Source organism: Rhineura floridana, chromosome 18, assembly GCF_030035675.1.
Source record: "Rhineura floridana isolate rRhiFlo1 chromosome 18, rRhiFlo1.hap2, whole genome shotgun sequence".
In the NCBI taxonomy this organism is placed as follows: domain Eukaryota; kingdom Metazoa; phylum Chordata; class Lepidosauria; order Squamata; family Rhineuridae; genus Rhineura; species Rhineura floridana.
In genome coordinates this window covers 14,273,935-14,296,889 of record NC_084497.1, presented here as the reverse complement: position 1 = coordinate 14,296,889, position 22,955 = coordinate 14,273,935, and the positions used below count along the sequence as shown (strand labels likewise).

The following is a 22,955-nucleotide window of genomic DNA, read 5'->3' as shown; positions in this document are numbered from 1 at the left end:
GGGTTGTGATGGAAAGATCAGTGAAAACTTTGACCTAGCATGCAGCACCTGCGACAAAGGTGCCAATATTGTCATGTGCAAACTGGGAGTACTGCTCTGAGCGCTGCACCTCAAAAAAGCTATTATAGATCTGGAAAAGTTGTGGCATAGGACTACTGAGCATAACGCAGGAACAACCCTTCAGGTGGATCAGATCAAAGGCCCGTCTAGTTCAGCATCTTGTTCTTGGAGTGTCTACAGGAAGCCGGCAAGCAGGACCTGAGCACAACAGCAGCACTTGCCACTCCGGCGATTTCCAGCAACTGGTATTCAGATATGGAACAATCAGAATAGAGCAACTCCTCTGTGAGGAAAAGTTAGAATGATTGGGCCCCTTTAGTAAGAGGTTTCCAAAAGTACATACGGTGTGGAGAAAGAGAGCTTTCCTCCCTCCCTCATAATACTAGAACCCAATGGGAATATCCAGTGACAGGTAGGTTGGGATTCAGGACGAGTACACAGCACGTAGTTATGGGATTAACTACCATCAGTCTGCCAGGAATGCTTTGATTTGGATTCCTGCATTGAGCAGAGGGTTGGACTTGATGGCCTTATAGGCCCCTTCCAACTCTACTATTCCATGATTCTATGAGATGGGGTGATGGCCACCAATCTATAGGGCATTACAATGAGATTAGGCACGTTCATGGATGATAAGAATAAGGCTTTGCATGCCAGTTTCTCGAAATCCAAAGTGGGAAGAGTTGGAGTCGCACTCAGGTCCTGCTTGGGAGCTTCCTCCTTGGGGCCCCTGGTTGGCCACTCTGACAACAGGATGCTGGACTAGATGGGCCTTTGGTCTGATCCAGCAGAGCTTGGGAAATTTACTTTTTTTGAACTACAACTCCCATCAGCCCCAGCCAGCATGGCCACTGGATTGGGCTGATGGGAGTTGTCGTTCCAAAAAGTAATTTTGCCAAGCTCTGGTCTTGTGTCCTTATAGCTGAACCATGGAATTCATTGCAACAAGCTGCGGGGATGGCCACCAATCTGAAGAGCTTTAAAAGGACATTCATGGAAGTTCAGGCTGTCGATGGCTACTCCTCATGATAGCAACGTGTTACGTCCAAGTACATCTGTTTGAGTATCAGTTGCTGGGGAGCCCACGTGGAGAGAAGGTTGTTGCGTTCAGGTCCACCTTGCGGGCTTCACAGAGGCACATGGTTGGCTACTGTGAGAACAGGATGCTGGACTAGAGAGGCCTTTTGTCTGATCCAGACAGGTCTTGTTATTGGAGGTGGGGGTCACACAATTTAATGTTCTTCATGTGCAAAAATTTCCTGCACATTGACAACTAGAATGTTAGTTGTGTTCGTGTGTGTGTGGTGAAGGTGGTCAGCTGAGCTACTCTTACTGACAGCTGGTTTTCTATATGCAATTCTATATACAGGAGGAGCATTCTACTATGCAAGCTTGTATATGTTATCCAAAGTGGTATAGTTTAGGCACAGTTTTCCCACCTCATTTGTGGCTTGAATGACCACTGCAAAGCTTGCACTTTGGCCCTCTAGCTTGGGGGTCTCCGATCCTGATTCAGCAGCCAAATGACTGATTGCTGGCTGCAGTTATCACATGACATTTAAACATCTGACATTTGAAGGTCTCCTTACATGGTGACTAACATTACATGGATATAAACCAAATAAGAAAGAAAGAAAGAAAAAGAAAGAGAAAACCAGTAGCTTTCTAATCTTCTGGATCCATTTCCTTCTCCCTGTCCCAAACCCCTAAACCATGGTTTGTTGGCTTGGATGCAACACCAAACCACCATTTGCTCAAACTGTGGTTTGCAAATCAACTTCGAGCTTATGATCCCAGGTTGGCCTGTTGTATTGCTCTGGAGGTGCCTGCGGTCATTATGACAAAACCTGAATTGCAGTTACATCAAAAGAGTCTTTGCAAATGTGCCTCTCGCCATTGTCTGGCCAGCAAAAGGCTGATGGGACCAGCAGAACAACCAGGAAGCCATTTCCTCCATTTCATTTTTAAAATGATTTATTAAAACACAAAAATTGAAAAACAAACAGAAAAACCCTTTGTGACATCCACATAATACAAAGGGGGAGAGGGCACACAGTCTGCATGGGCTATGAACTCACCACAAAGGCCACCTGGGGAGAAAAAAGAGCACTGCTTTGCTGTCCCAGTTGCTGGTATCACAGAAATCAAAGCCAAGCATCAATATGACAAAGTAGCTTAAAAGAGAAGATGAACTGGTCTCGCCCACATTTATGTCACAAGGGTTGTATTCAGGGCTAGTCCTACTCTCTTCAACTGCTTCAACGCCTAGTTTTTTTGTAAACCCTGGACATTAAGTCCTTGAAAGGTTGTCACTCAGAGGAGGGCCAGGATCTCTTCTCGATTGTCCCAGGGTGCAGGAAATGAAATAATGGGCTCAAGTTGCAGGAAGCCGGATTTCAGCTGAACATCAAGAAAAACTTCCTAACTGTTAGAGCAACATGACAATGGGACCAATGACCTTGGGAGGTGGTGGGCTCTCTGATACTGGAGGCCTTCAAGAGGCAGCTGTCAGGGATGCTTTCATTTGGATTCCTGCATTGAACAAGGAGTTGGACTGGATGGCCTTACAGGCCCCTTCCAACTCTACTATTCTATCACTAACTTAGGTCCATCAGTATGGATGAGATTTAGCTGGTTACATCTCATACTTTCTACTCAGGTTTTTCTTACAATGGAGGGGGAGGAAGGGAGAGGGCTCCTTAAACGTGAGTTGGCACTGACACCTTTGGCAGAGCCACAGGAGAACAGCCGTGCCACCCAGGAACTGGGGAGTTGGGGTGGAACCAGTGCAGGCAACTCTTGGGCTGAGCCTAACAGAATCAAAAGCTCACTGGCTTTTCAGAGTGAAAAACTGATTCCCTGACAATCTGATTATTCAATCATATACCAATAAAATACTGTCTGGTTGTGAACCTTACCCATGACCAGCTCAGAGGCAGGCCCCAGAAAGGGTCTCTTTGTCTATTTGCATGCTCCTCCAAGATCCAAATCAATCAATGGCACAGAGCGTAAAACCACAATATTAACCGCTATTTGGCAAGGCTGCAATACTGTGGCGAGGACAAAGGGAAGCAGAATCTTTCCATTCTGGCCAACCCCTACCCCAGGGATGGGGAGCCTGTGGCCCTCTAGATGTTGTTGGTCTCAAACTCTCCTTGGCCCAGCCATCCAGTATGGCCAATAGTCAGGGGTGATGGGAGTTATAGCCCAACAACACCTGGAGAGGCACAGGTACTCCTCCCCCCCCCCCGCTCTACACAAGTTCAATCTGTCCCAATGAAGTAGTTTCGAGAGTCACCCCAGGCTCCAGTTTCCCACAGCGCTGGCTTTAGTTACAGAATTTATTTGGGCACACTGAAGATGTCACAGTGAACACTTCTGGACAGCTTCTGCTCTCTCCAATGGTTCTTCCTACAGGAAAGAGGATGCCCACAATGGTAGGGATTAACAATGGTCCAGGGGAGGCTGAATCCCCACATTTGCAGGGATTGATAATGTTGAAAAGGTGCTTCAAAATGTCTCGGGATCTGGAAATTTAATATGGCATCCTGAGCTGCTCACAGGAGGCCTTTGCAGGCCTCTCCACGCAGCATCTTATGCCTCTCTCTGTCATGGCATTGCACTGGAGAACCATAAGGAACTAAATCCCCATTCTCACTTGAGAAGTGAGCAGGATGAGCTTTTGTTGCTAGCCTCAATTCATTTGGTCAGACAATTAAAAAATAATTGGGAGTATACGCTCATGTGCTGTAAAAGTTGAGTGCACAACCTTCACTGAATAGTGTAGGGGAAAAGTAAACAGCAGGAAAGCATCCTAAATAATGATGGGTATTCAAAAGAGCCAGGGCAGGAACTTGAGGCACATCCAACTGTGACCATCCCAGGACCATCCATTAGGTGCCTGCGATACTCACATGACCCATCAAAAATATATACACTTGTTGGGCTGCCCTTGTCGGGGAAACACTGGTTTTGGCATGGGCCCAGAATAGGGATCTTCAAAGACAGAGTCCTCCTCTGGTGGTAGCCCCAAGGAGGATACTCATCCACTCCCTGATTCATACCATGTGGAACCACAGGCACCAGAGCTCACCTCTCTTCATCTGAACCTTGAGGGGGCACCACTGCCACCAAACTCTGATGATCAGGAGATCCCTGAGGAGGAGGAGGTGGTATCCCTACAGACTGAAACCCCGGGGCCCTGGAAGAAGCCAACAGAGGAAGGCACTGGACCTTTAATTGGCCAGATACAGAATTCAGAGGGTGGGGCTTGTAGTCAATGAATACTGATGGTAAAGATCTGTCAGTTGCTCCTAGACAACTTCTATGCTCTACCTTGGCTGCAGAATCACTAACCATGGTCCTGAAACCCACACCTGGATCCCTCTCCAAGGTGCTGACCCTGCCTTGCTTTGCCTCCCTGTCTACCTGGAACCCTGGGCCCCTTGTTTGGGCAACCACATGTATTTGGCAGTGGGCATTCCCAGGGATCAAGATAGATTTCTGGGACTCAGACAGGGGCACATGTGTACTGACATCGCACTGTTCCCCCAGGTTAAAAAAAAGGTTGGAATCCAAACCTTTAGAACCAATTGCCCTACCATACAGATGTGGAGAAACTCCAAGCTGGGAGTCTCCTTCTGGATTACATTCTGGAAAAGTTATGTGGACTTAGCATCGTGTGGTTCACACAACTCCATGTGCATTAATGCAGTCCTCTAAGCTTGATGAACGTACACTCAAAGCTGGTTTACACATACACATTCATCTCCTGATAGCAGGCCAGGTTGTGATGGTTATCTGGCATCTCTTGGGCATGTGCAGTCGCAGTTATAAATCCCAAAGATTTTTGTAGCACCGCAAAAGCCATTATTTTTGGTGCAGTCAGTTTTCACATCTACCTACCGCCGAGCAGAGAGAAATCAACCAATGCACACGTGTGAAATGGGCCTTGATAACTCCATGTCTGGTGCTTTCATATATCTTTTCATATAGTTACTGGGGCCTATTGAAAATGACATTTCTTTGCCCTCACAAAACCCTCAACTCCTTGCACCATGACCACAATCCAGACGCCATTAAGCACTGAATGTCCATTGACTTCAATGGGACAGAGAGTTAACACGGTTATTAGCTCCCAAGGAAACCAGTCGTTGGCTGGACAGAGGCCCTGTTTCCTTATTTCCTTTTTGAACCTCAGCAGGCATTTTCAGTCAAATGGGGGATTCATATCCAGTCTTGAACACATGCCTCAGAGCCTCCTCCCCCTCACACACAAACACACACACACACATCCAACCCAACCTGGCCTGTTCACTGAAGAGTCAACATGTACCTTTCCCAAGCACAGGCTGAACAGACATAGGCGAGGCACTGTACTTGGCTGGTGACTGTCTCACATCCCAGGGGAAAAATGGCACCATGGCACCCACTCCCTGTCTCCCCTCCAGTTGTGTACATGTGTGTATGAATGGAGCACGAAGTCCAGGGTAAAAACTCAATAATCCTTTTGTAATCCAGCCAACAAATTCTTCAAGTCTTCAGTAAGAAAGTGCAAAAGAAAAACCAAGGAAGTGAAATTCCACTGTCTCGAAGAAGTTTGTGAAATGGCCTTGAGGTGGGGTGTGTGTCCTAGTTTAGAACACTTTTAGATATGAACATGGCAAGCCCAGAGCCACCAAGACTAGCCTTTAATCTTCAATGCAGATGATGTCATGATGCCGTCCCAAGGGTACACCATCTTTCAGGACGTCGGGCACCTTTTTATCCGAGTGGCTCAGGGGCAGTCTGTTGGGAGTCGCTGAAAGAACAAAAATGAAAGCGGTTACTCTCCCGGGCATGATGTGCTTCCATCACAAGCCAGAGCCTATTTTGGCCATGATTTGCTAAATGCCAATGCCCTGACCGACACCATTTTCAAAAGTAGAGAAGCCCACACTGAACCTGAAATTTCAGACATCAAACCCATTAGGAGACAGGCTACCGCTGGCTGGAGCTTCCAAACAGACATCTGGGATGGCCCCATATGGAATGCATTAGCAGCAGTCAACTCTCAAGGATATGAAAAAGCATGGCTGGCCCACTGTTTAGAGCTACATTTGAAAGAAAGAGATTGCAGCCTTCTCCTGAGAAACTGTTGCCACCATTTTACGCTGCTGGTGCTGAAATAATGCACTGGCTGCCAGTTAACAACCGAGCTAAGTTGAAGATGCCAGTACTGGGATACAACGCCTTGGGACCAGGATACCTGGGAGATCAGGAAGGAGAGGGCTTCCTGCAGATACTATCTCATCAGGAGGTCCATTCTGCACTTTGTTGGAACTCCTTGAAAGTCTCTCCCATTTCATATTAGACAGGTGCCATCTCTATTATCTTTCTGATGCTGGTTGAAGGCTGTTCCTCTTTCAACAAGCATTCTGAGCGGAGAATCTTCATCCCACGCTGCATCTGTATTGATATTTTGACTGTTTTTATATCTGGAATTGTTTTTAAATGTTTATATTGTGTGTTTTTCATATATGGTTTTTCTTTTTTAAAATTTTTATATATGGAACCATTTTTAATTCCCCCCCCACTTTTCTTGTTTTATGGTTGTAACTGTTTTATTTGTTTATTATATTTTATTGTTGTAACTTGTCCTGGGACCTTAGGGCAAAGGGCAGATAAGGCATCGAGATTAGATAGATACATTAGATAGATTAGATAGATAGATAGATAGATAGATAGATAGATAGATAGATAGATAGATAGATAGATAGATAGATAGATAGATAGATAGATAGATAGATAGATAGATAGATAGATAGATAGATAGATAGATAGATAGATAGATAGATAGATAGATAGATAGATAGATAGATAGATAGATAGATAGATAGATAGATAGATAGATAGATAGATAGATAGATAGATGGATAGATTAGATGGATAGATAGATTAGATGGATGGATGGATGGATGGATGGATGGATGGATGGATGGATGGATGGATGGATGGATGGATGGATGGATGGATGGATGGATGGATGGATGGATAGATGGGGTCACAGAGAAGGAAGGAGATAGATGATAGATGATAGATGATAGATGATAGATGGATGGATGGATGGATGGATGGATGGATGGATGGATGGATGGATGGATGGATGGATGGATGGATGGATGGATGGATGGATGGATGGATGGATGGATGGATGGATGGATGGATAGATGGGGTCACAGAGATGGAAGGAGAGAGAGAGAGAGAGAGAGAGAAAGAGAGATAAAGTCTGCAGAATGTGTGACTTACCAGCCCAAATGCAGTCTTGGTAGCCCAGCATGATTTAGGGGGGGAATCTCTTGATTTTGCTGCCTGCCAGGGCTGCGAAACCCAGGTTGTCACACTCTGGCAGGCCACTGTTAATAAGCCGATTCCAGGCTTACAAGCATCCAGCCCTGATCCAGAGGAAATGAGTTAACAGAGGGGTGGAGCCCTCCAGAGGTTGTTGGACTCCAATTCCCATCAGCCCTAGCCAGCATGGCAAATACTCAGGGATGATGGAAGTCAGAGTCCAGCAACATCTGAAGAGCCGAAGGATCTCTATTCCTATGTTAACAGGAGTCAGTCAGATGCCGTAGCCCTTCTTGAATAGGAATCAGGAAGATATTCGGTTCAGTTTGCATTTTAATGCAAATCAATCTATGCAATTTGCACTTCCTGAAACAATATGTGAACTGAAGCACACCTATCCTCCGAAACGGAAACTTCTCTAAACTTTGTGATGCAGTTTTCCATCCAAGCATTTGTCAAAAATGTGCAAGTTAGGTATATGTGTTCATAACATGCATACATTAGTGAAAAAGTCATACAAAAACACACTGCATTAGGTTGTTGCTTGGAAAAATGTGCATATTAAGTGAAAACAGCATTAAAATGTGTATATTAGAAAAATGTGCAGTGAAATGCTTGTGAATTTTCTTGAGGCCTTATTTTTTAAAACATGAAAACTGATGTGGAAATGTGGTGAATTTAAGATTGGAAAAATGAGAAACTGAAGTAATCTGATACTGACAGATTTGTCCATCGCTGCTGTGTCATATCCGCATCATAAATGTACGTCAGCAATGACTTTAACTGTCATAGTTTCCCTCCTCCAACTAAATAAACAAACCCAGGAACTGTAATTTGCTAGGGACATTGGCAATTCTGTCCAAGATCTGTGGTCTTAAATAACTTCATTTCCCTGGAGAGCAGGAATGGCTCTTAGATTAGTTTAGCATGGAGATATTCCCTCTCTCTTGGCCAAAGCTACCTCACAAGTCTGTAGTGAAGATAAAGAGGAAAAATCCCGAAGAAAACCCTTTGAGTCCTAGTATTCAAATGTAACCCTCTCATCTAGTTCATGCTCTCAAAATGGCACCTCTCTATGAAGATTCTCAAAACACAGACTGCTCTTCTCCCAGGTTGCTCTGTGATCTATTTACAAGAGAGAGAGTGCGAGAGAGAGAGAGAGAGCACAGTGTTGTGAAGTTAAAGGGTCAGACCAGCCACTGGGATGTCCCGGGTTCAAATCCCCACTCAGCCCTAAAGCTTGCGGAATGACCTTTGGCCAATCACCATCCCACAGCTTAACCTACCTGGCAGGGCTGTTGTGAGGATAATTGGGAGGGAAGAACCATTTCAAGCCCCCTTCTCAATCTTCTTGGAGAACTAAAACAGGATAAAAACTTAAAAGAGAAAGAAAACCTTTTGGTCTTGTTTTTAATTTTTTTAAAAAAATTGGATTTTCCTTCCACATTTCCCCCGCTTCTCGCTAGCTAGCCTTGAGAGGGCAAGGCTGTTAAAATGGGATGCTGATTAAAAGGGCAGGTGACTCCCGGTAACATCCATACCACATATTTAAAGCTCATGACTTCCTCCAAAAAAATCTTGGGACATATAGTTGGTTAAGGGTGCTGGGACCTGTAGCTCTGTGAGGGGTAAACTACCGTTCCCCGGATTCTTTGGAGGAAGCCGTGCTTTAAATGTGCATATGACCCTAAATCCCATTTTACAATGCAGGTGTCAGGATCTGGACAGCTCTCAGGAGAGACAGGCTCAGCAGGCTTGAAAAGGTGAGGGCCAAGACCCCGGATAACTCTGCTCTGTACAAAGAAGGGATGGTGGCAGATTTGGGTGACAGCACTGCATAGGGTGGAAAAGAGGGCACCTTTCAGAATTCTGAAGAAGAGAGGATGCCCACCGGTGTCGATCGTCGTGCAAGCCACGCCTGCAGAAAGGCCTTCTCCTCCACAACCTATGAAGGTACAAGAGCAGCCACCTCCTCTTTTGCACTTGCACCCTTCATTGGCTGCGGTATCAGGAGCTGGACCTCTTCTCTTTGCCCCCATATATTAACGACATTTGAATTAATATCAAAGAGGCTGCAATATTTAGTTAATCCATCAGATTAATCGGGAGGGAGGGAGTTAAAACCTATTGATCAAATGCATATACCTCTAGTTAAGAGATTATTATTATTATTTATAATAATAATACTTTTAGTTGATTTTTATTTGTCATACATTACTTCCTAATGTCTAGAAGATATTTTGTGTAGTTCTTTACTGCATTTGTTATGAGTTTTCCTTGTATTTTTGTAGCTAATTTTTATGCGTAACAAGAGGATGCTTTGTTTAGTTAACAGCGTTTTACAGAATGCAGAAATTTCCTGGTATGTTTTGAATGTGCTATTTAAGATCTTTTAACCTATGCTGTAAACAACTGAAGAGTTTTGTTTAAGTATAAGTGGCATATAGAGTGTCCAAACAAACAAATTGCCCCCACAAAGCACGTGCCTAACACGCAACATTTTTCAAAGTGGTATACTTTTAACAGAGGGAATGATTCTTCTCAAGACAGGTGTGGGGAGCCTTTTGCCCTCTCTATGTTGCTGATGTTGGCCATACTTGCTAGGGATGACAGGAGTTGTAGTCTAGCAACATCTGGAGACCAAAGGTTCCTCACACCTGTTATAGGGGGTGTGCTTAGAATTACAGCCTAAAGCTATGGGTATCAATCAGCTCAGATTTCTTTTGTCGCATGCCAAGACAAAACACCAAAGGTTGCAAGTCTGTTACCTGCAGAAAGTTAAGTCAGTCACTTGAGTGACAGTCACTCCCACCCCGCCCGAAGGTAGAACAAAAGAACATACTTTATCAGAGAGTAATAAGCATAACCTTACCTCTCGTAGCAATGAGAACTGCAGAGGAAACTCTCGAAAACGGCTAAATATCTATTAATAAGAGAGAAAACAGCTGGCTTGCCCAATGCCTTTTGGTTTTTGACTCATGGCCCCCACTTTAAAATTTGCCCTCTTAAGAGAAAAGAGAGAGCGAAAGGAAAGCCGCAAGGAACGTCAACTCACCTGTCACATAAGGTCCAAGGGGCATCTGGCTGTAGTTAACAATCCCACCTGGTCCTGGACCGCGAAAGTTTGGACCAAAGTTGTTGCTGTAAATCTGGGAGGAGCCAAAAGAGGCCTGGGGACAGGGGGGGAGGGAAGAATGTTTATCTGAAATCACAAGCCATCCCATTCCCAAAGGCTGACAGTGGATAATCTTTAGAAACGAAGAGTCAACAATATCACAAAGATATTTGTCTTAAGTGGAAGTAACGAACACAAGATCCTGTGTACAAAATGACTTCAGGACAAGAAAGGCAGATCTCTGCCCAAGGAATTTACAATCTCAATTTCAGGTGTGTGGGGGAGGACAAGAAAGGGAAGAAATAGGCTTGAAATGTCGACCCAGCGTGCGGCAGCTGTGAAAAAGGCAAATTCCATGCTAGCGATAATTAGGAAAGGTATTGAAAATAAAACAGCCGACATCATAATGCCGTTGTATAAATCTATGGTGCGGCCGCATTTGGAATACTGTGTACAGTTCTGGTCGCCTCATCTCAAAAAGGATATTATAGAGTTGGAAAAGGTTCAGAAGAGGGCAACCAGAATGATCAAGGGGATGGAGCAACTCCCTTACGAGGAAAGGTTGCAGCATTTGGGGCTTTTTAGTTTAGAGAAAAGGCGGGTCAGAGGAGACATGATAGAAGTGTATAAAATTATGCATGGCCTTGAGAAAGTGGATAGAGAAAAGTTCTTCTCCCTCTCTCATAATACTAGAACTCGTGGACATTCCAAGAAGCTGAATGTTGGAAGATTCAGGACAGACAAAAGGAAGTACTTCTTTACTCAGCGCATAGTTAAACTATGGAATTTGCTCCCACAAGACGCAGTCATGGCCACCAGCTTGGACGGCTTTAAAAGAAGATTAGACAAATTCATGGAGGACAGGGCTATCAATGGCTACTAGCCATGATGGCTGTGCTCTGCCACCCTAGTCAGAGGCAGCATGCTTCTGAAAACCAGTTGCCGGAAGCCTCAGGAGGGGAGAGTGTTCTTGCACTCGGGTCCTGCTTGCGGGCTTCCCTTTGGGGCACCTGATTGGCCACTGTGAGAACAGGATGCTGGACTAGATGGGCCACTGGCCTGATCCAGCAGGCTCATCTTAGGTTCTTATGTTCTTATGAACTGAACTGGTTCAGTGCCAGTCACAGCAGATCTGGAATTGCACCAAAACAAACCAGTCATTGGACTCCTTTCTTTAACGTCTGCACCCAGAGTGCATGCATTCCCCTTCACCACTCATTAACCACATCCAACCTCACACAAAAAATTAAAAATACACCTGGGATTAGAGAGAAGACTTTCCCAAGTAAAAAAGGGCAAGTTCTGGGTATGCTGGTGCACCAATGCCTTTTAATGCCACCTCTCACCTGCTGGACAGTGGGGTCGCTCCCCCGGTTTGTCAGACGACTTAGGATGCTTCTCTCAGACATTTGCAGGCGAGCAGCCACTGGTGGAATACGGGACAGCATGGAGGGCAATCGAGTCACGTCAGCCTTCATGTCACTCAGCAGCTCTTCCAGCTGGTTCAGGACTGCGGCAGAGATGGGAAAGTTAGCCCTGAAAACCCGAAGCCTACAATCTGTACCCCATTTAGCAAAGCTGCACATTGATGGTTCTGCATAACTTTTGCTACCATTTCTTACTTTTTTAGTTTGCGGCATAATTCATTCTGTAAGCAAAAAAGATGTGATCTCAAAATGTGGGAAAAAAATATTTCATAACAGCCCAATGCATTTGGTCCTAGTAGTAGTAGTGGTGGTGGTAGCGGTAGTCCTTTTGCTACTGTTTTGCATGAGAGAGGTTAGGAGCTCTGGAAGCACTGAAGCCCGAAATTGCTAATCTTATGCTGCAACCCAATGGTTTGGGGTTCCCCCCCCCCGCCCAATATTAACCCTATGCACAGTTTTAACATCTTTGCAATCAAAAGGGCTGGGAGCTTGATTTAGAAAAACCTAAAAGCTGGATTCTGTGGAACATACCAGATTCTGAGTAGGAGCTGGCAATGTCTCTCCTATCTGCCCTGAAAGGGGATTAAAGCTTTGCCAGGTTCCAGTGTGAGAACCCAGGTTTAAATCCTCATCACACCCTGCTTGCATGTGATGGAGGCGCACACAAAGCTGGCAAATCTGTTAGCTATGCAACAGGTTGGAAATGGATATATTCTAGGAATGCGTCTGAAATTCTTCCCACTTGAATTTTTCCCCATATTGTGGAGCTCTCTATAGGGACTCTATTTCAATTTTTCTCAGTTTCTCGTTTTCCCAGTGTGAAACTCAGTTCATGCCATTTCCACATACTCTGCAATTTTTTGCATATTTGTGGCCATTTAGGCTAATACATGGATTTTTGCACAATTTTGCCTAGTATATGCACTGTTCAAGCAATTTTCCCTAACAGAACTCATTTTTGTACATTATGTCTTCTAATGTATGCTTATTTTGGCATGCAGTTTTCACGAATATCTGCATTTTTGCATGCATTCCTTGGTTGGAGAACTACATTGTAAAATTTGGAAAAGTGCAAACTCTGAAGGATGGCTGTTTCAGTTTGCATATTGGTTCAGGAAGTGCAAATTTTGTAACTTTTTTCTGATGTTATGCTATGTGCTTCATGCTCATAAAATTATGTAAGTTGCTTGGAGACTTCTGTGTGGGAAGCTACTAATAAACTGAAATAACCTGAATCATAATCATCATAATTTTCTCTTCCATCCTAGTACTTTATCTCCAGAAATGCTTATCAGGGCAGAACTGGTAGTGTCAGAATCCTTGGTTCTTCTGGATTTCTATTTCTAAAATGTGCCTCCTATATGTGGGGAAATGGGTTGATTCCATTACCACCAATTGCTGCCGCCATGATGAGTCCCTGTGCTAAACTGGTATGCATATAGGGCTAGTTCAACTTAGAGTAAACCCAATGAACTTAATAGTTAGTCATGTCCATTAATTTCAATGGGTCTACTCTGAGTAGGACTAGCATGGGACACAACCTACTGGGCTCCCACTGGGAGAAAGGGCGGGATATAAATCTAATAAATAAATAAAAACCTTTAAGCTCTAATTGTATTGTCAACGAGGCTAAGAGGTCTGGAGTGGTGCATGATGATTATATATAATTATATATAATGATTATATATAATTATCATCTATTTGTTCTGTAATTTGTTTGTTTGTTTTTCTCCCAGTCTGCAGGAACCACCTGGGCTTCTGTAGGCTGAGAAAACAAAATTTAAAAGTGGGAGGGCAGAGAGGAATACGGTGAAAGAAAACATATTAGGTGCTTTTAGTGTGGCAGCACCTACTCTTTGGAACTCCCTGCCTATTGACATCAGGTAGGCACCTTGGCTGTATTCCTTTTGGCTCCTTCTTCAAACTTTTCTGTTTAGATAAGCCTTAGATGATGATCTCTTTTAATCTTTTTTAGCAGCTGTTTTAATTGTTTTAAATGTGTTTTTAATTACTCATTTTAACTGTTATGTTGATAATGTTAATGTTTTTTGTAAACACTAAGAGGTCTTTACATTCAAGCGGTATGTAAAATTTGTTAAATAAAATAAATAAAACAGGGCATTTTAGTTTAGTTTTTCTTACAAGCCATAACAAAATGGGGCATTTTGGTCCTCGATTGTAGCAAGAAGACAAGAGCAGAATGCAAAGCCTAGTGGAACAACAGAGTAATAAAAGGGCTGAACTGGAGGAATCAACTTCCATCTAATAATATCTATGCACAGATTCATGTACTTTGTGCTTTCAAAACTCACAATGAGCAACAAGGCAGCTCAGGCTTTTGCAACATCGACTCAGTGAAATATTTTCTTTCTTTCAACGCAACGTATGCATGGCTCTCGGTACTGTGTTGCTGTCTTTACCTATTATAGCACTTCATTTTCCCCTAAGTAAATGGGGACACTGTGATGACAGCAGCAAAAGCGCCACCACACCTGCATTAGTGGGTGCCCTAGCCTCCCGTGATGCTGTACTATGAGATCCCTGTGGGTTTGATAAAGAGAGCCAAGTGGCACCTTCCAGATGGATGGATTTATGGTGACATCAGCTTTCATGGGTCAGAGAGAGAGAGAGACGTAAGCAATGGAAACCAAAGAGCTATGAAATGCAAGAATACACCCTCTCTGCTGTCTTTACACTGTGTAAACTTCCCTCCTAAATGCACACACACAGCCTATGATACTTACTGATTCCAGGCATTTAGATCCCATCTTTTTATTTAAAAACACACACACAGGAAGGTATTGCATAATGGTGGTGGCGGGTGATGGGAGCCTTGCAAGAGATCTCTACCCTCTCTTAGCCAACGTTCACCCAGAAGAAAAGGCAGCCCCTTTTCAGGAAGGACCCACCTTTATGAAGGACGGCGTTGGCAGGCTTATTCCCAGCGAGGGATTCTTTGGAGAGATGCTGGTGGCTCTCAGCAAGGCACTCCACTTCAGCCAAGCGGGCGTTCAAGGCCATGGCCGGGTGGTTTGGGTCCTGGGTCATGTTGAGGTATGCAGCCCTGCGAAGCTGCTCCTCGATCACCAAGGCCTGCTCCAGCAACTGTGGGCCAAACAGGCAGAGGGTGATGGCAGCCCTGGGGATCAGCCCTGCTGGGAGTGCCCTCCCTCGCTACCAGTCGGCACTTTCACATCAGGTGGCATTTTTTACTTTATTATTATTTATTAATGTATATTCCGCCTTTCTTCCATGATAGAACACAAGGCGGCATGCATGTGGTTCCCCAGTGGTCTCCCATCCAGGCACTGACCCGACCTGACCCTGCTTAGCTTCAGCAAGGGGGTGGACTCCAGTGCCTTCACACCACACCCTGGGCTGCCTCTTCCCAGAGCCACCAATCTACTCTGGAATCATCTGAACTTTGGGGGCAGACACGGAGAGCCAAATCCCTATGGATTCATCTTGGATATGACTGCAGTCCATCTAGTTTCCATGTTGGGTCCAAATGATGATTTGTAATTGATCCGAATACTGGTTTTAATGCTTCTCCTTCTGAATTATTGTTATATGTATTGCGTTTATTGTTTTTCCTTCTTCGAACGTACCCTGAGATCAAGACTGATAAATGGAAAGATTTTTTTTTTAAAAGAGGGGGGGAAAGCACACCTCTAAATAAATAAATAAAATGGATGATTTACTGGGAAAGCAACTGAAATCAACCCATCTCAAAACCTGCTAAGACATTTCAATACCCTTCCTAAGTAGAAAAACCATGCATGCAAATAATTCTGGTTCCTGCTTCTTGCTAGCAGAGACACCAGTTAAGTTGCCAACTGGAACAAATTGGATGAGCATAAAACAGTAAGAACACAGGACTACTTCCTCTTTGAAAATGCTAAAATAGAGACCATTCAGGAAAAATTGGAAATGTTATCAGTGAGAATTTTGAAGATTCTGGCAGTTCTGATCAATTTTGAACCATTTTAGGGGAAATGCAAACTTTTGTAGTATTACACTGATACGCAATTATAGAAGTAATAACAATAGAATATAAAAGTAATTTTATACTGGGTTCTAAGTTCATGAATTAGGGCAATGTCAACAACACCGTCCTGTTTATGGCCACATTCACACTATACACTTATTCCGCTATTTAAACAGCCATGGCTTCTTCCAAAGAATCCTAGGAAGCGTAGCTTGTGATGGGTGCTGAGAGGAGCCTCCTATTCTCCCCACAGAGCCACAGTTGTCAGAGTGGTTTAACAGTCAGTCCCTCTTCCCAGAGCATTCTGGGAATTGTAGTTTTTTGGGAAGAACAGGTGTCTCCTAGCAACTGTCAACACCCTTCACAAACTACACTTCCCAGGATTCTTTGGGGGAAGCCATGACTGCTTAAAGCGGAATAATAGTGGAATAAATGGATGGTGTGAATGTGGCCGATGTCACCTCAGAAAGAAACTCCCACCAGGTTCAATGGCTCTTACTCTCGAATATGTCCACAGGACTGCACCCAGGCAGAAAAATCCAACCCCCTCTTTACGCTGGGCCCAGGGGGTGTATGCAGCTGAATTTTGGGATGGCAAAACAGAAATCACATTCTCTTCCCTATTTATTTATTTATTATATTTATATACCACCCCATAGCCGAAGGTCTCTGGGCAGTTTACAGCAATTAAAAACAATAAAAAACAAATATACAAATTTTAAAACACAAAAAACAATTTAAAAACACAATTTAAAAAAAGAAAATTAAAAACAATTCCCTTCCCTAGTTTTTTATACAATCTGTGTGAGAGCTGGGGCCTAGGGAGGTGCCCCTGGGCAAGAAACCTGCCACGGGTCAGACAAATAGGTCCAGTGGTTCGCAGCTCAGTGAGCTTTATTAAAAAATCAAAGTGGCCATTTTTTCTGGCCATCACCCCCTTTGTGGAAGTACCTCTCCCATGAAGAAAAGAGAGCTATGATTTTAGATTGCTTGTAACGAAAAATAATGTTTTTTCTTAAGAAGCAATCATGAAATTCTGTTGCTTGTGCCCTTCTCTCACAGGGGAGTGACAACCCATGTGCAGAACCACAGTTTATTCACATCAATATCCATCCCACAAATCACTGTGATGGGTGGGGGGGCTTAGAAAATACTTAATTTGCTCTGATTAAAAGCTAGACCTGTCCATCAAAACGAAAAATCCACCTACCTCCCTTCTTGAGCTATTCCCCAGTCAGCTTGGTTTAAGAAACGAAAGATCAAACATTTAACTTTTATGAAAAACTGAGGCCGCAGAGTGACGCTTAGGGGGTCCTTCAAAGACCTTGAGATGCCTTGTTAAAAAGTGCAAAAAATCTAACTCAGGAACGTGAGAGTTTGCTCTGAATCATCCTGATTTGCCTCACTACTCGGGGTACAGACAGAGTTAATCCACATCCTCTAGTGTATATGCCTATGCATGCATCGCCTGGTACTGGTGGGCAGGCACTGGCATTTGGGTTGGGAAAGTGTAGGAATAGTTTAATTCACTGCCCAGCCTGGAAATCAGGTGTCATGGAAGCAGACATACAGAGAGACAGAGATATACACCCAGACTCTCTCAGCAAGGTAAAATGTAACTCCATAGGTGTTCCTATCCCTAAGAGTTCTGAGCCAAAGGCCTCATCTGCACTTTACATTTAAAGCAGTATCATACTAATTTAAACAGTCATGGCTTCCCCAAAAGAATCCTGGGAACTATAGTGTGTTAAAGGTGCTGATAGTTGTTATGAGACTCCTCTTCCCCTTAGAGAGCTAGAACTCTCAAGAGTGGTTTAACAATCAGTTCCTCTTCCCAGGCAATGTTGGGGATTGTAGTTCTCTGAGGGGGATAGGGGTGGCCTTCCAGATTGTGTTATATGTTAAATTCCCAAATGGTAAACATGAAAATCATGTTGGCTGGGGCTAATGGGCCACAGACGTTCCCCACTCCTGGTTTGCATGAAACCATCCTGAAGGTACACTGCCTCTGTACATGAAAGTTTGTCTTAGCTATTATGGCTAAGACCTGCTGGTGGGTTTAAGCCCTGTGAATTTGCCTAATCCTTTTTTTAAAAAAATAGTCATCTAAGATAGGAGAAAGGTGGCCCTTAAATGAAGAGATACAGAAACCCACCTTGAACCGCCGTGCCAGGAACTTATTCTTCATTTCCAGGTAGTTGCCCTTGTGGATCTCTGACTTGAAGGGCTCATTGAGGATGACATAATGTGGGTCATTCTGTATGTCTTGCCAGCGGGCGTAGCCATGACTAAGCAGCATGGGGGGCGTTAAGGAAATAGAACCATCTCTCATCTAATGTATCATTTTAATTTTTTTCAAAAAAAGTTGAATTTTTAAAAAGTTACAGATGGGACCTTCAAACAAGGACAGACTAACCTGTCAGTTTCAGTTTCTCTAAGTTTCTAGTTTTTCCAGTCTTAAATTTAGTTTGTCCCATTTCCCCATCTATCTGCAATTTTTAGAAAAGCTCACATGAGAATTTTAATGTGCATTTCCTCCAATATAATGCATTATGTACTTTATTTTCACTAATATCTGTTTTTGTCGGCACTTTCCATTAATATATGCTTTTTGCGTATGCATTTTTTTCATTGGAGAGGTGCATCGCAAAATTTAGAGTACGTGTGGATTTTGAAGGATAGCAGCATTTCAGTTTGCACATTAGTTTGGGAAGCATCAAATATCCTTTGGATCTCACACTTCTCCATATTTTGCAAGACAGCTCTCAGGACAAAATACATTTCAAAATGTGTACACTGAGGTAAAATATGGATCTGAATTCACTAACAGGCAAAAAACTTTGTGGTTTAAGAATGTACCTATAGCCCACAGATACTTCTATCAATCTTTAAAAAGCAGGGAAATTGGGCAGCTATAGTGAATGCACCAGGGGAGCAGGAGACCTGACCTCTCTAAGATATTGTACTGCCCTACAAATTTGTCAAAATGCAAACACAATTTGGGTTGGTCTTTCACAATCCAATCCACTTCCTGTGTAGCTTGGAAGCATTTGGTAACGTGTGCCTCTATTGGTAGTTTTTTTTATTAAACAATATTACATATTCATTTGGAAACAAGATGGAACCAACTTGTAAACGAACACACGCAAAATTGGCATGGACCTGAAATAGCCAGAATCGTCCACTCCATCACTGACACCTCCTTCCCACCTTCATGTAACCCTGTGCCAAGGATACGTGACGATTCCTGCTAGGAGCCAGTAATCGTGCCTCCGGTGCCAGATGTCGTAAATCTTCCCCGAGGAGACAGCCGCCCTCTCTTCATTCTGCCACAGCGTGTGCAACTCTGTGAAGCCAAACAGAGAAATACTGCACTCAGTCACCCAAGGGCAAGTTCACACACCAGCTGGGAATTGAAACGTCAAGTGAAGGCTTAATAATGCTTGACAGCACTTGGGGGGACTCATTTGACTCCATAAACTGCAAAAACACTCTAAGGAACGCCACTGTTGCTGCCCCCACAGGGGAGCTCAGCGATGGCAGGCTATCCAGAAGTCAGCCAAAAATGGTGGATGCCAGGACTCTGCCTTGCCTTTGATCCTGGCTTGTGCCTCTAAACAAGGTAGGAAACATTCACTGCTGAACGATCCAAAGCCCAGAAAATCGGCGAGGGTGATTTTCACCCTGCTCTGCAGCTCTGAACTTAGGAAATGGGAGAGAGGTGGAGGATCACTTCAGGGCTGGGTTGCCAAGGTATTCCAAGCAGCATCCTCTCCAGCTTGGACCTAGACAGGAAGGGGCAATATTCCCTGTAGTTGCACTCTGCTTACAGTGGCGGATGGTGGCTCTATGTCAGTGGCGCAGTGGAACCTGCTCCAGGTTTTAGTCTGGACAGCTCCTTGAATATGCAGACTATAAAACCGAGATCTTCAGACTTAACTGATAAAGGGAGGGAGACCTGAGCCACCAGGATCCCAGAGGGGGTTGGCTTCAAGGATGCTCAGGCCTGGTCACTTATACCTGTGAAGCCCCCGTCAGCGATGTTGAACATGAATCGGATCCCGCTCTTCTCGTCCTTCTTCCCATCCTCTTCATCCTCCTTTTCACCATTTTGCTGAACCTCCACTGGCTCCTTCTCTTCCCCCTTGGTGTCATCTGTTCAGCAAAAGCACAGGGGGCAACAGGTGGGATGGGGGGTCTCCAGAATAAGCTGGCATTCAGGCCATGTCCAGCTGGAAGAGGCTGCCTGGACTTTACCCTAGCAAACTCTGGGGGCTGCCTGATCCCAGCTGCGGTCTTGCCTGCCCACCTCCCTACTGCAACTGACATAACAGGATGTTCAAAAACATTTTAGTATACGTAATACAGACAGAAGCAAAATGCCATGTTCTAGAAACTGATTTTTTTCTTTGCTCAGAAAGTGAAAGGAGTTAGGTTTTCAGTTCTACCGGATGCAGAAATATCTTGTGGCAGCCCCGATTCCAAATGTCACCTCCAGTGGGCCGTAGCTTGTGGCAGAGCACCTGGTTTGCATGCAGAATTTCACAGTTCAATCCCCAGCATTTACAGGTAGGACTGGGAAAGAGCCTCTCTGCCTGAAGCCCTGGAGAGCTGTTGCTTGGCAATGTAGATAGGGCTGACCTAGGGGGCTCAGTGGCCTGATTCAGCATAAGGCAATTTTCTAAAAGAGTTTGGCTATGTTAGGTTGTTTTCAATTGTTTTTAATGCCAAAATTTAAAATTGTTGTAACCTGCTCTGGGACCTCTGGGTGAATAGCAAGTTTAATCATCATCATCATCATCATCATCAATACATGTAGTGCCATCAATCTGTGTTCATTCACCTAGATGCATGTTGCAGCTACTGTGCCAATAGAAAAATTAATGAATTATCTTCACTTAGATGACAACTGGGGTACTGTAAATTCTGTGATCACACGAGCACTAATAAGGAACTGAATACAGCTTCCTGAGAAAACCAGGCTTTAATTTTTGGGGAAATGAAGCAAGTTCCTGGCCCTCAAGACTATGAAGACAAATTGCATCAGGCCTAAGAATCCGGAGGTGAGATGCCTCAGCAGGATTCCCAGCGGTGGCCAAAGAACCAGCACAGACAGCCCTCTGACACGTAACATGATAAGCAAAGCAAAATTGTACTTATACCCCAAATTTGCTTGAATTATGCATGCATGCAGAGCTGGTTAACAACTGGAGGCTTTTTACCTGACTTGGATTCTTTACTGATTCCTTCATAGGGGCTAGCATTTAATTCTGGCTTTTCCGCTGGCTTTTCATTCTCCTGGGAGGCCTCATCTATAAGAGCTAGACAGGTGTGTTGGGATAAGCAGAGTTGTAGGGATGAGGGGAAAAAAGCAAAGCACAGCATTAGCAAGCATGTTCATCTCCCTGTCAGCCGCCAGCCTGCTTTGCTTTGTCCAATATATGTATTTTTTTAAAAAATAAATAAATAAAGGCATTAGCAACTGGCACTCAGGGACTAATATGATCCTCTAGGGCTTACTATCTGGTTCCAATATAGCTCCTCATCCCAGAGATGCACACACTTTAATGCAAGCCAGCTGCTTTCCCTACCCCAAGCCAAAAGGAGGCAAAAGGCATCCTGAGTAGCCCCTCCCTGCCCCAACATGAATAAACTCTTTGCCAGTACTTATCCCTCATACACCTCAGGATGGCTCAGTCTCTTTGTTACGCCAAGGCACAAGCAAATGGACGTGAACAGTCAGTGTGCATGATAAGCGATGATGGAGTGGAGGGAGAGTGCAATTCCAGGACTTGTTCAGAGCAGGACAGGTTTCCCCCCCTACTTTTTTTAAAACTTCTGCAAACTTTGGGGTTCCCCCAAGCAGTGGCCCCATTTTAGCTAACATCTTGTCAGCACCGTCCAGCTGAGTCCACCGCTAGAGAGGGATATGTTTTTATTCATTATTAGATTTATAATCTAATGTTTCCTCCAAGGAGTTCAAAGCAGCATACATAGTGCCACCCTCCCCCGAAATCACATCCTTACAGCAACTGCCAAACCTTCCTGTGGCTGAGGTGGTGGTGGTCTTCCTATTGTTTGGTTGCTGTTTACTGTTCTGCTTTTATACTGCGCGCTACTTCTTTTGTTTTAACATTGTGTAAGTTGCTTGGGGGCCTTCAAGTATCAAACGACTAATAAATCTAATAAATAACAACAATACAACAAGTAATAATAATAATAATCCAAGGAGCCCAAGGTCCACCCAACGAGTCTCCAAGCCTTAATGGGGATTGAAACCTGAGTCCCTCCAGCCTGGCCACTCTATAAAAGGTATGCCACACTGGCGCTCTTTTTTCAAAGGCAAAATTACATCAAGCCAATGAAAAGTATGGTCCATTTTAATGGGTCTGTTCCAAGGTATTGGTTGACCCCACTCTTACATCATCACCTTCCCACGGCAGCACATCAGCCCCACACACCTTTAACTGGCTGCTCAGTGAGAAGCTCTGCTTTCTCGCCCTCTTCAACACTGTTTTCTCCAGATTTCGCTTGGATCTCCGCAATCTCCTCCTTGTCATCATTCTCTGTCTTCTCTCCGCTACCCGGCACCTCAATGCAAAGCATAGTTTCCATCACTCCAGGCCCAACAGGGTTATCGTGGGTGACCGCAAATCTCCTTTAGCAAAACTTCTCAAGAGTGGAAGGGGCATGGGGCTTCCCCCTGCCCTGCCTCTGAATTAAAAATTTGAGGCACATCCCAAAAGACTTACATTAGTATATGAGTAAGGATGGCTTGCCCTCAAAAGAGCTGTGATTCTACACATTTCTTCCTTCTGCATGTATAATGGAAGGCAGTAGGCCTATAGATCAGTGACTCCTGAAGAGAAGCAACAGGCAGCCTTCTGTGAGAAGTGTGGGGTTTGGTTGTCCAGAAGAAAACCTCTGGGATGGGATAGAGCTCATACCTTTCCTGACAGTTGGATTCCTGCACTGAGCTTGGACTTGGGGTTGGACTTGATGGCCTCATAGGCCCCTTCCAACTCTACTATTTTGT

At 44.2% G+C, this 22,955-nt stretch overlaps 1 protein-coding gene across 4 annotated transcripts in view; it reads right to left on the bottom strand.

The window, feature by feature from the left end:
• Nucleotides 1-2,092: 2,092 nt before the first annotated feature.
• CHD5 (chromodomain helicase DNA binding protein 5) overlaps nucleotides 2,093-22,955 on the bottom strand; it is a 110,393-nt gene continuing 89,530 nt past the window's right edge. For 2 of the 4 annotated variants that reach the window (XM_061601106.1, XM_061601107.1), the window contains exons 34-43: nucleotides 22,381-22,510; nucleotides 21,142-21,240; nucleotides 19,940-20,074; nucleotides 19,157-19,265; nucleotides 18,075-18,207; nucleotides 14,841-15,036; nucleotides 11,851-12,014; nucleotides 10,445-10,559; nucleotides 10,262-10,312; nucleotides 2,093-5,860 (exon numbers count right to left, since the gene is read on the bottom strand). In XM_061601106.1, the coding sequence (XP_061457090.1) occupies nucleotides 10,305-10,312; nucleotides 10,445-10,559; nucleotides 11,851-12,014; nucleotides 14,841-15,036; nucleotides 18,075-18,207; nucleotides 19,157-19,265; nucleotides 19,940-20,074; nucleotides 21,142-21,240; nucleotides 22,381-22,510 (1,089 nt within the window). In that variant the 3' untranslated portion in view covers nucleotides 2,093-5,860; nucleotides 10,262-10,304. Of the gene's footprint in view, nucleotides 5,861-8,675; nucleotides 8,766-10,261; nucleotides 10,313-10,444; nucleotides 10,560-11,850; nucleotides 12,015-14,840; nucleotides 15,037-18,074; nucleotides 18,208-19,156; nucleotides 19,266-19,939; nucleotides 20,075-21,141; nucleotides 21,241-22,380; nucleotides 22,511-22,955 lie in introns of those variants that run through there. The other 2 variants (XR_009759493.1, XM_061601108.1) reach the window with 2 other exon arrangements.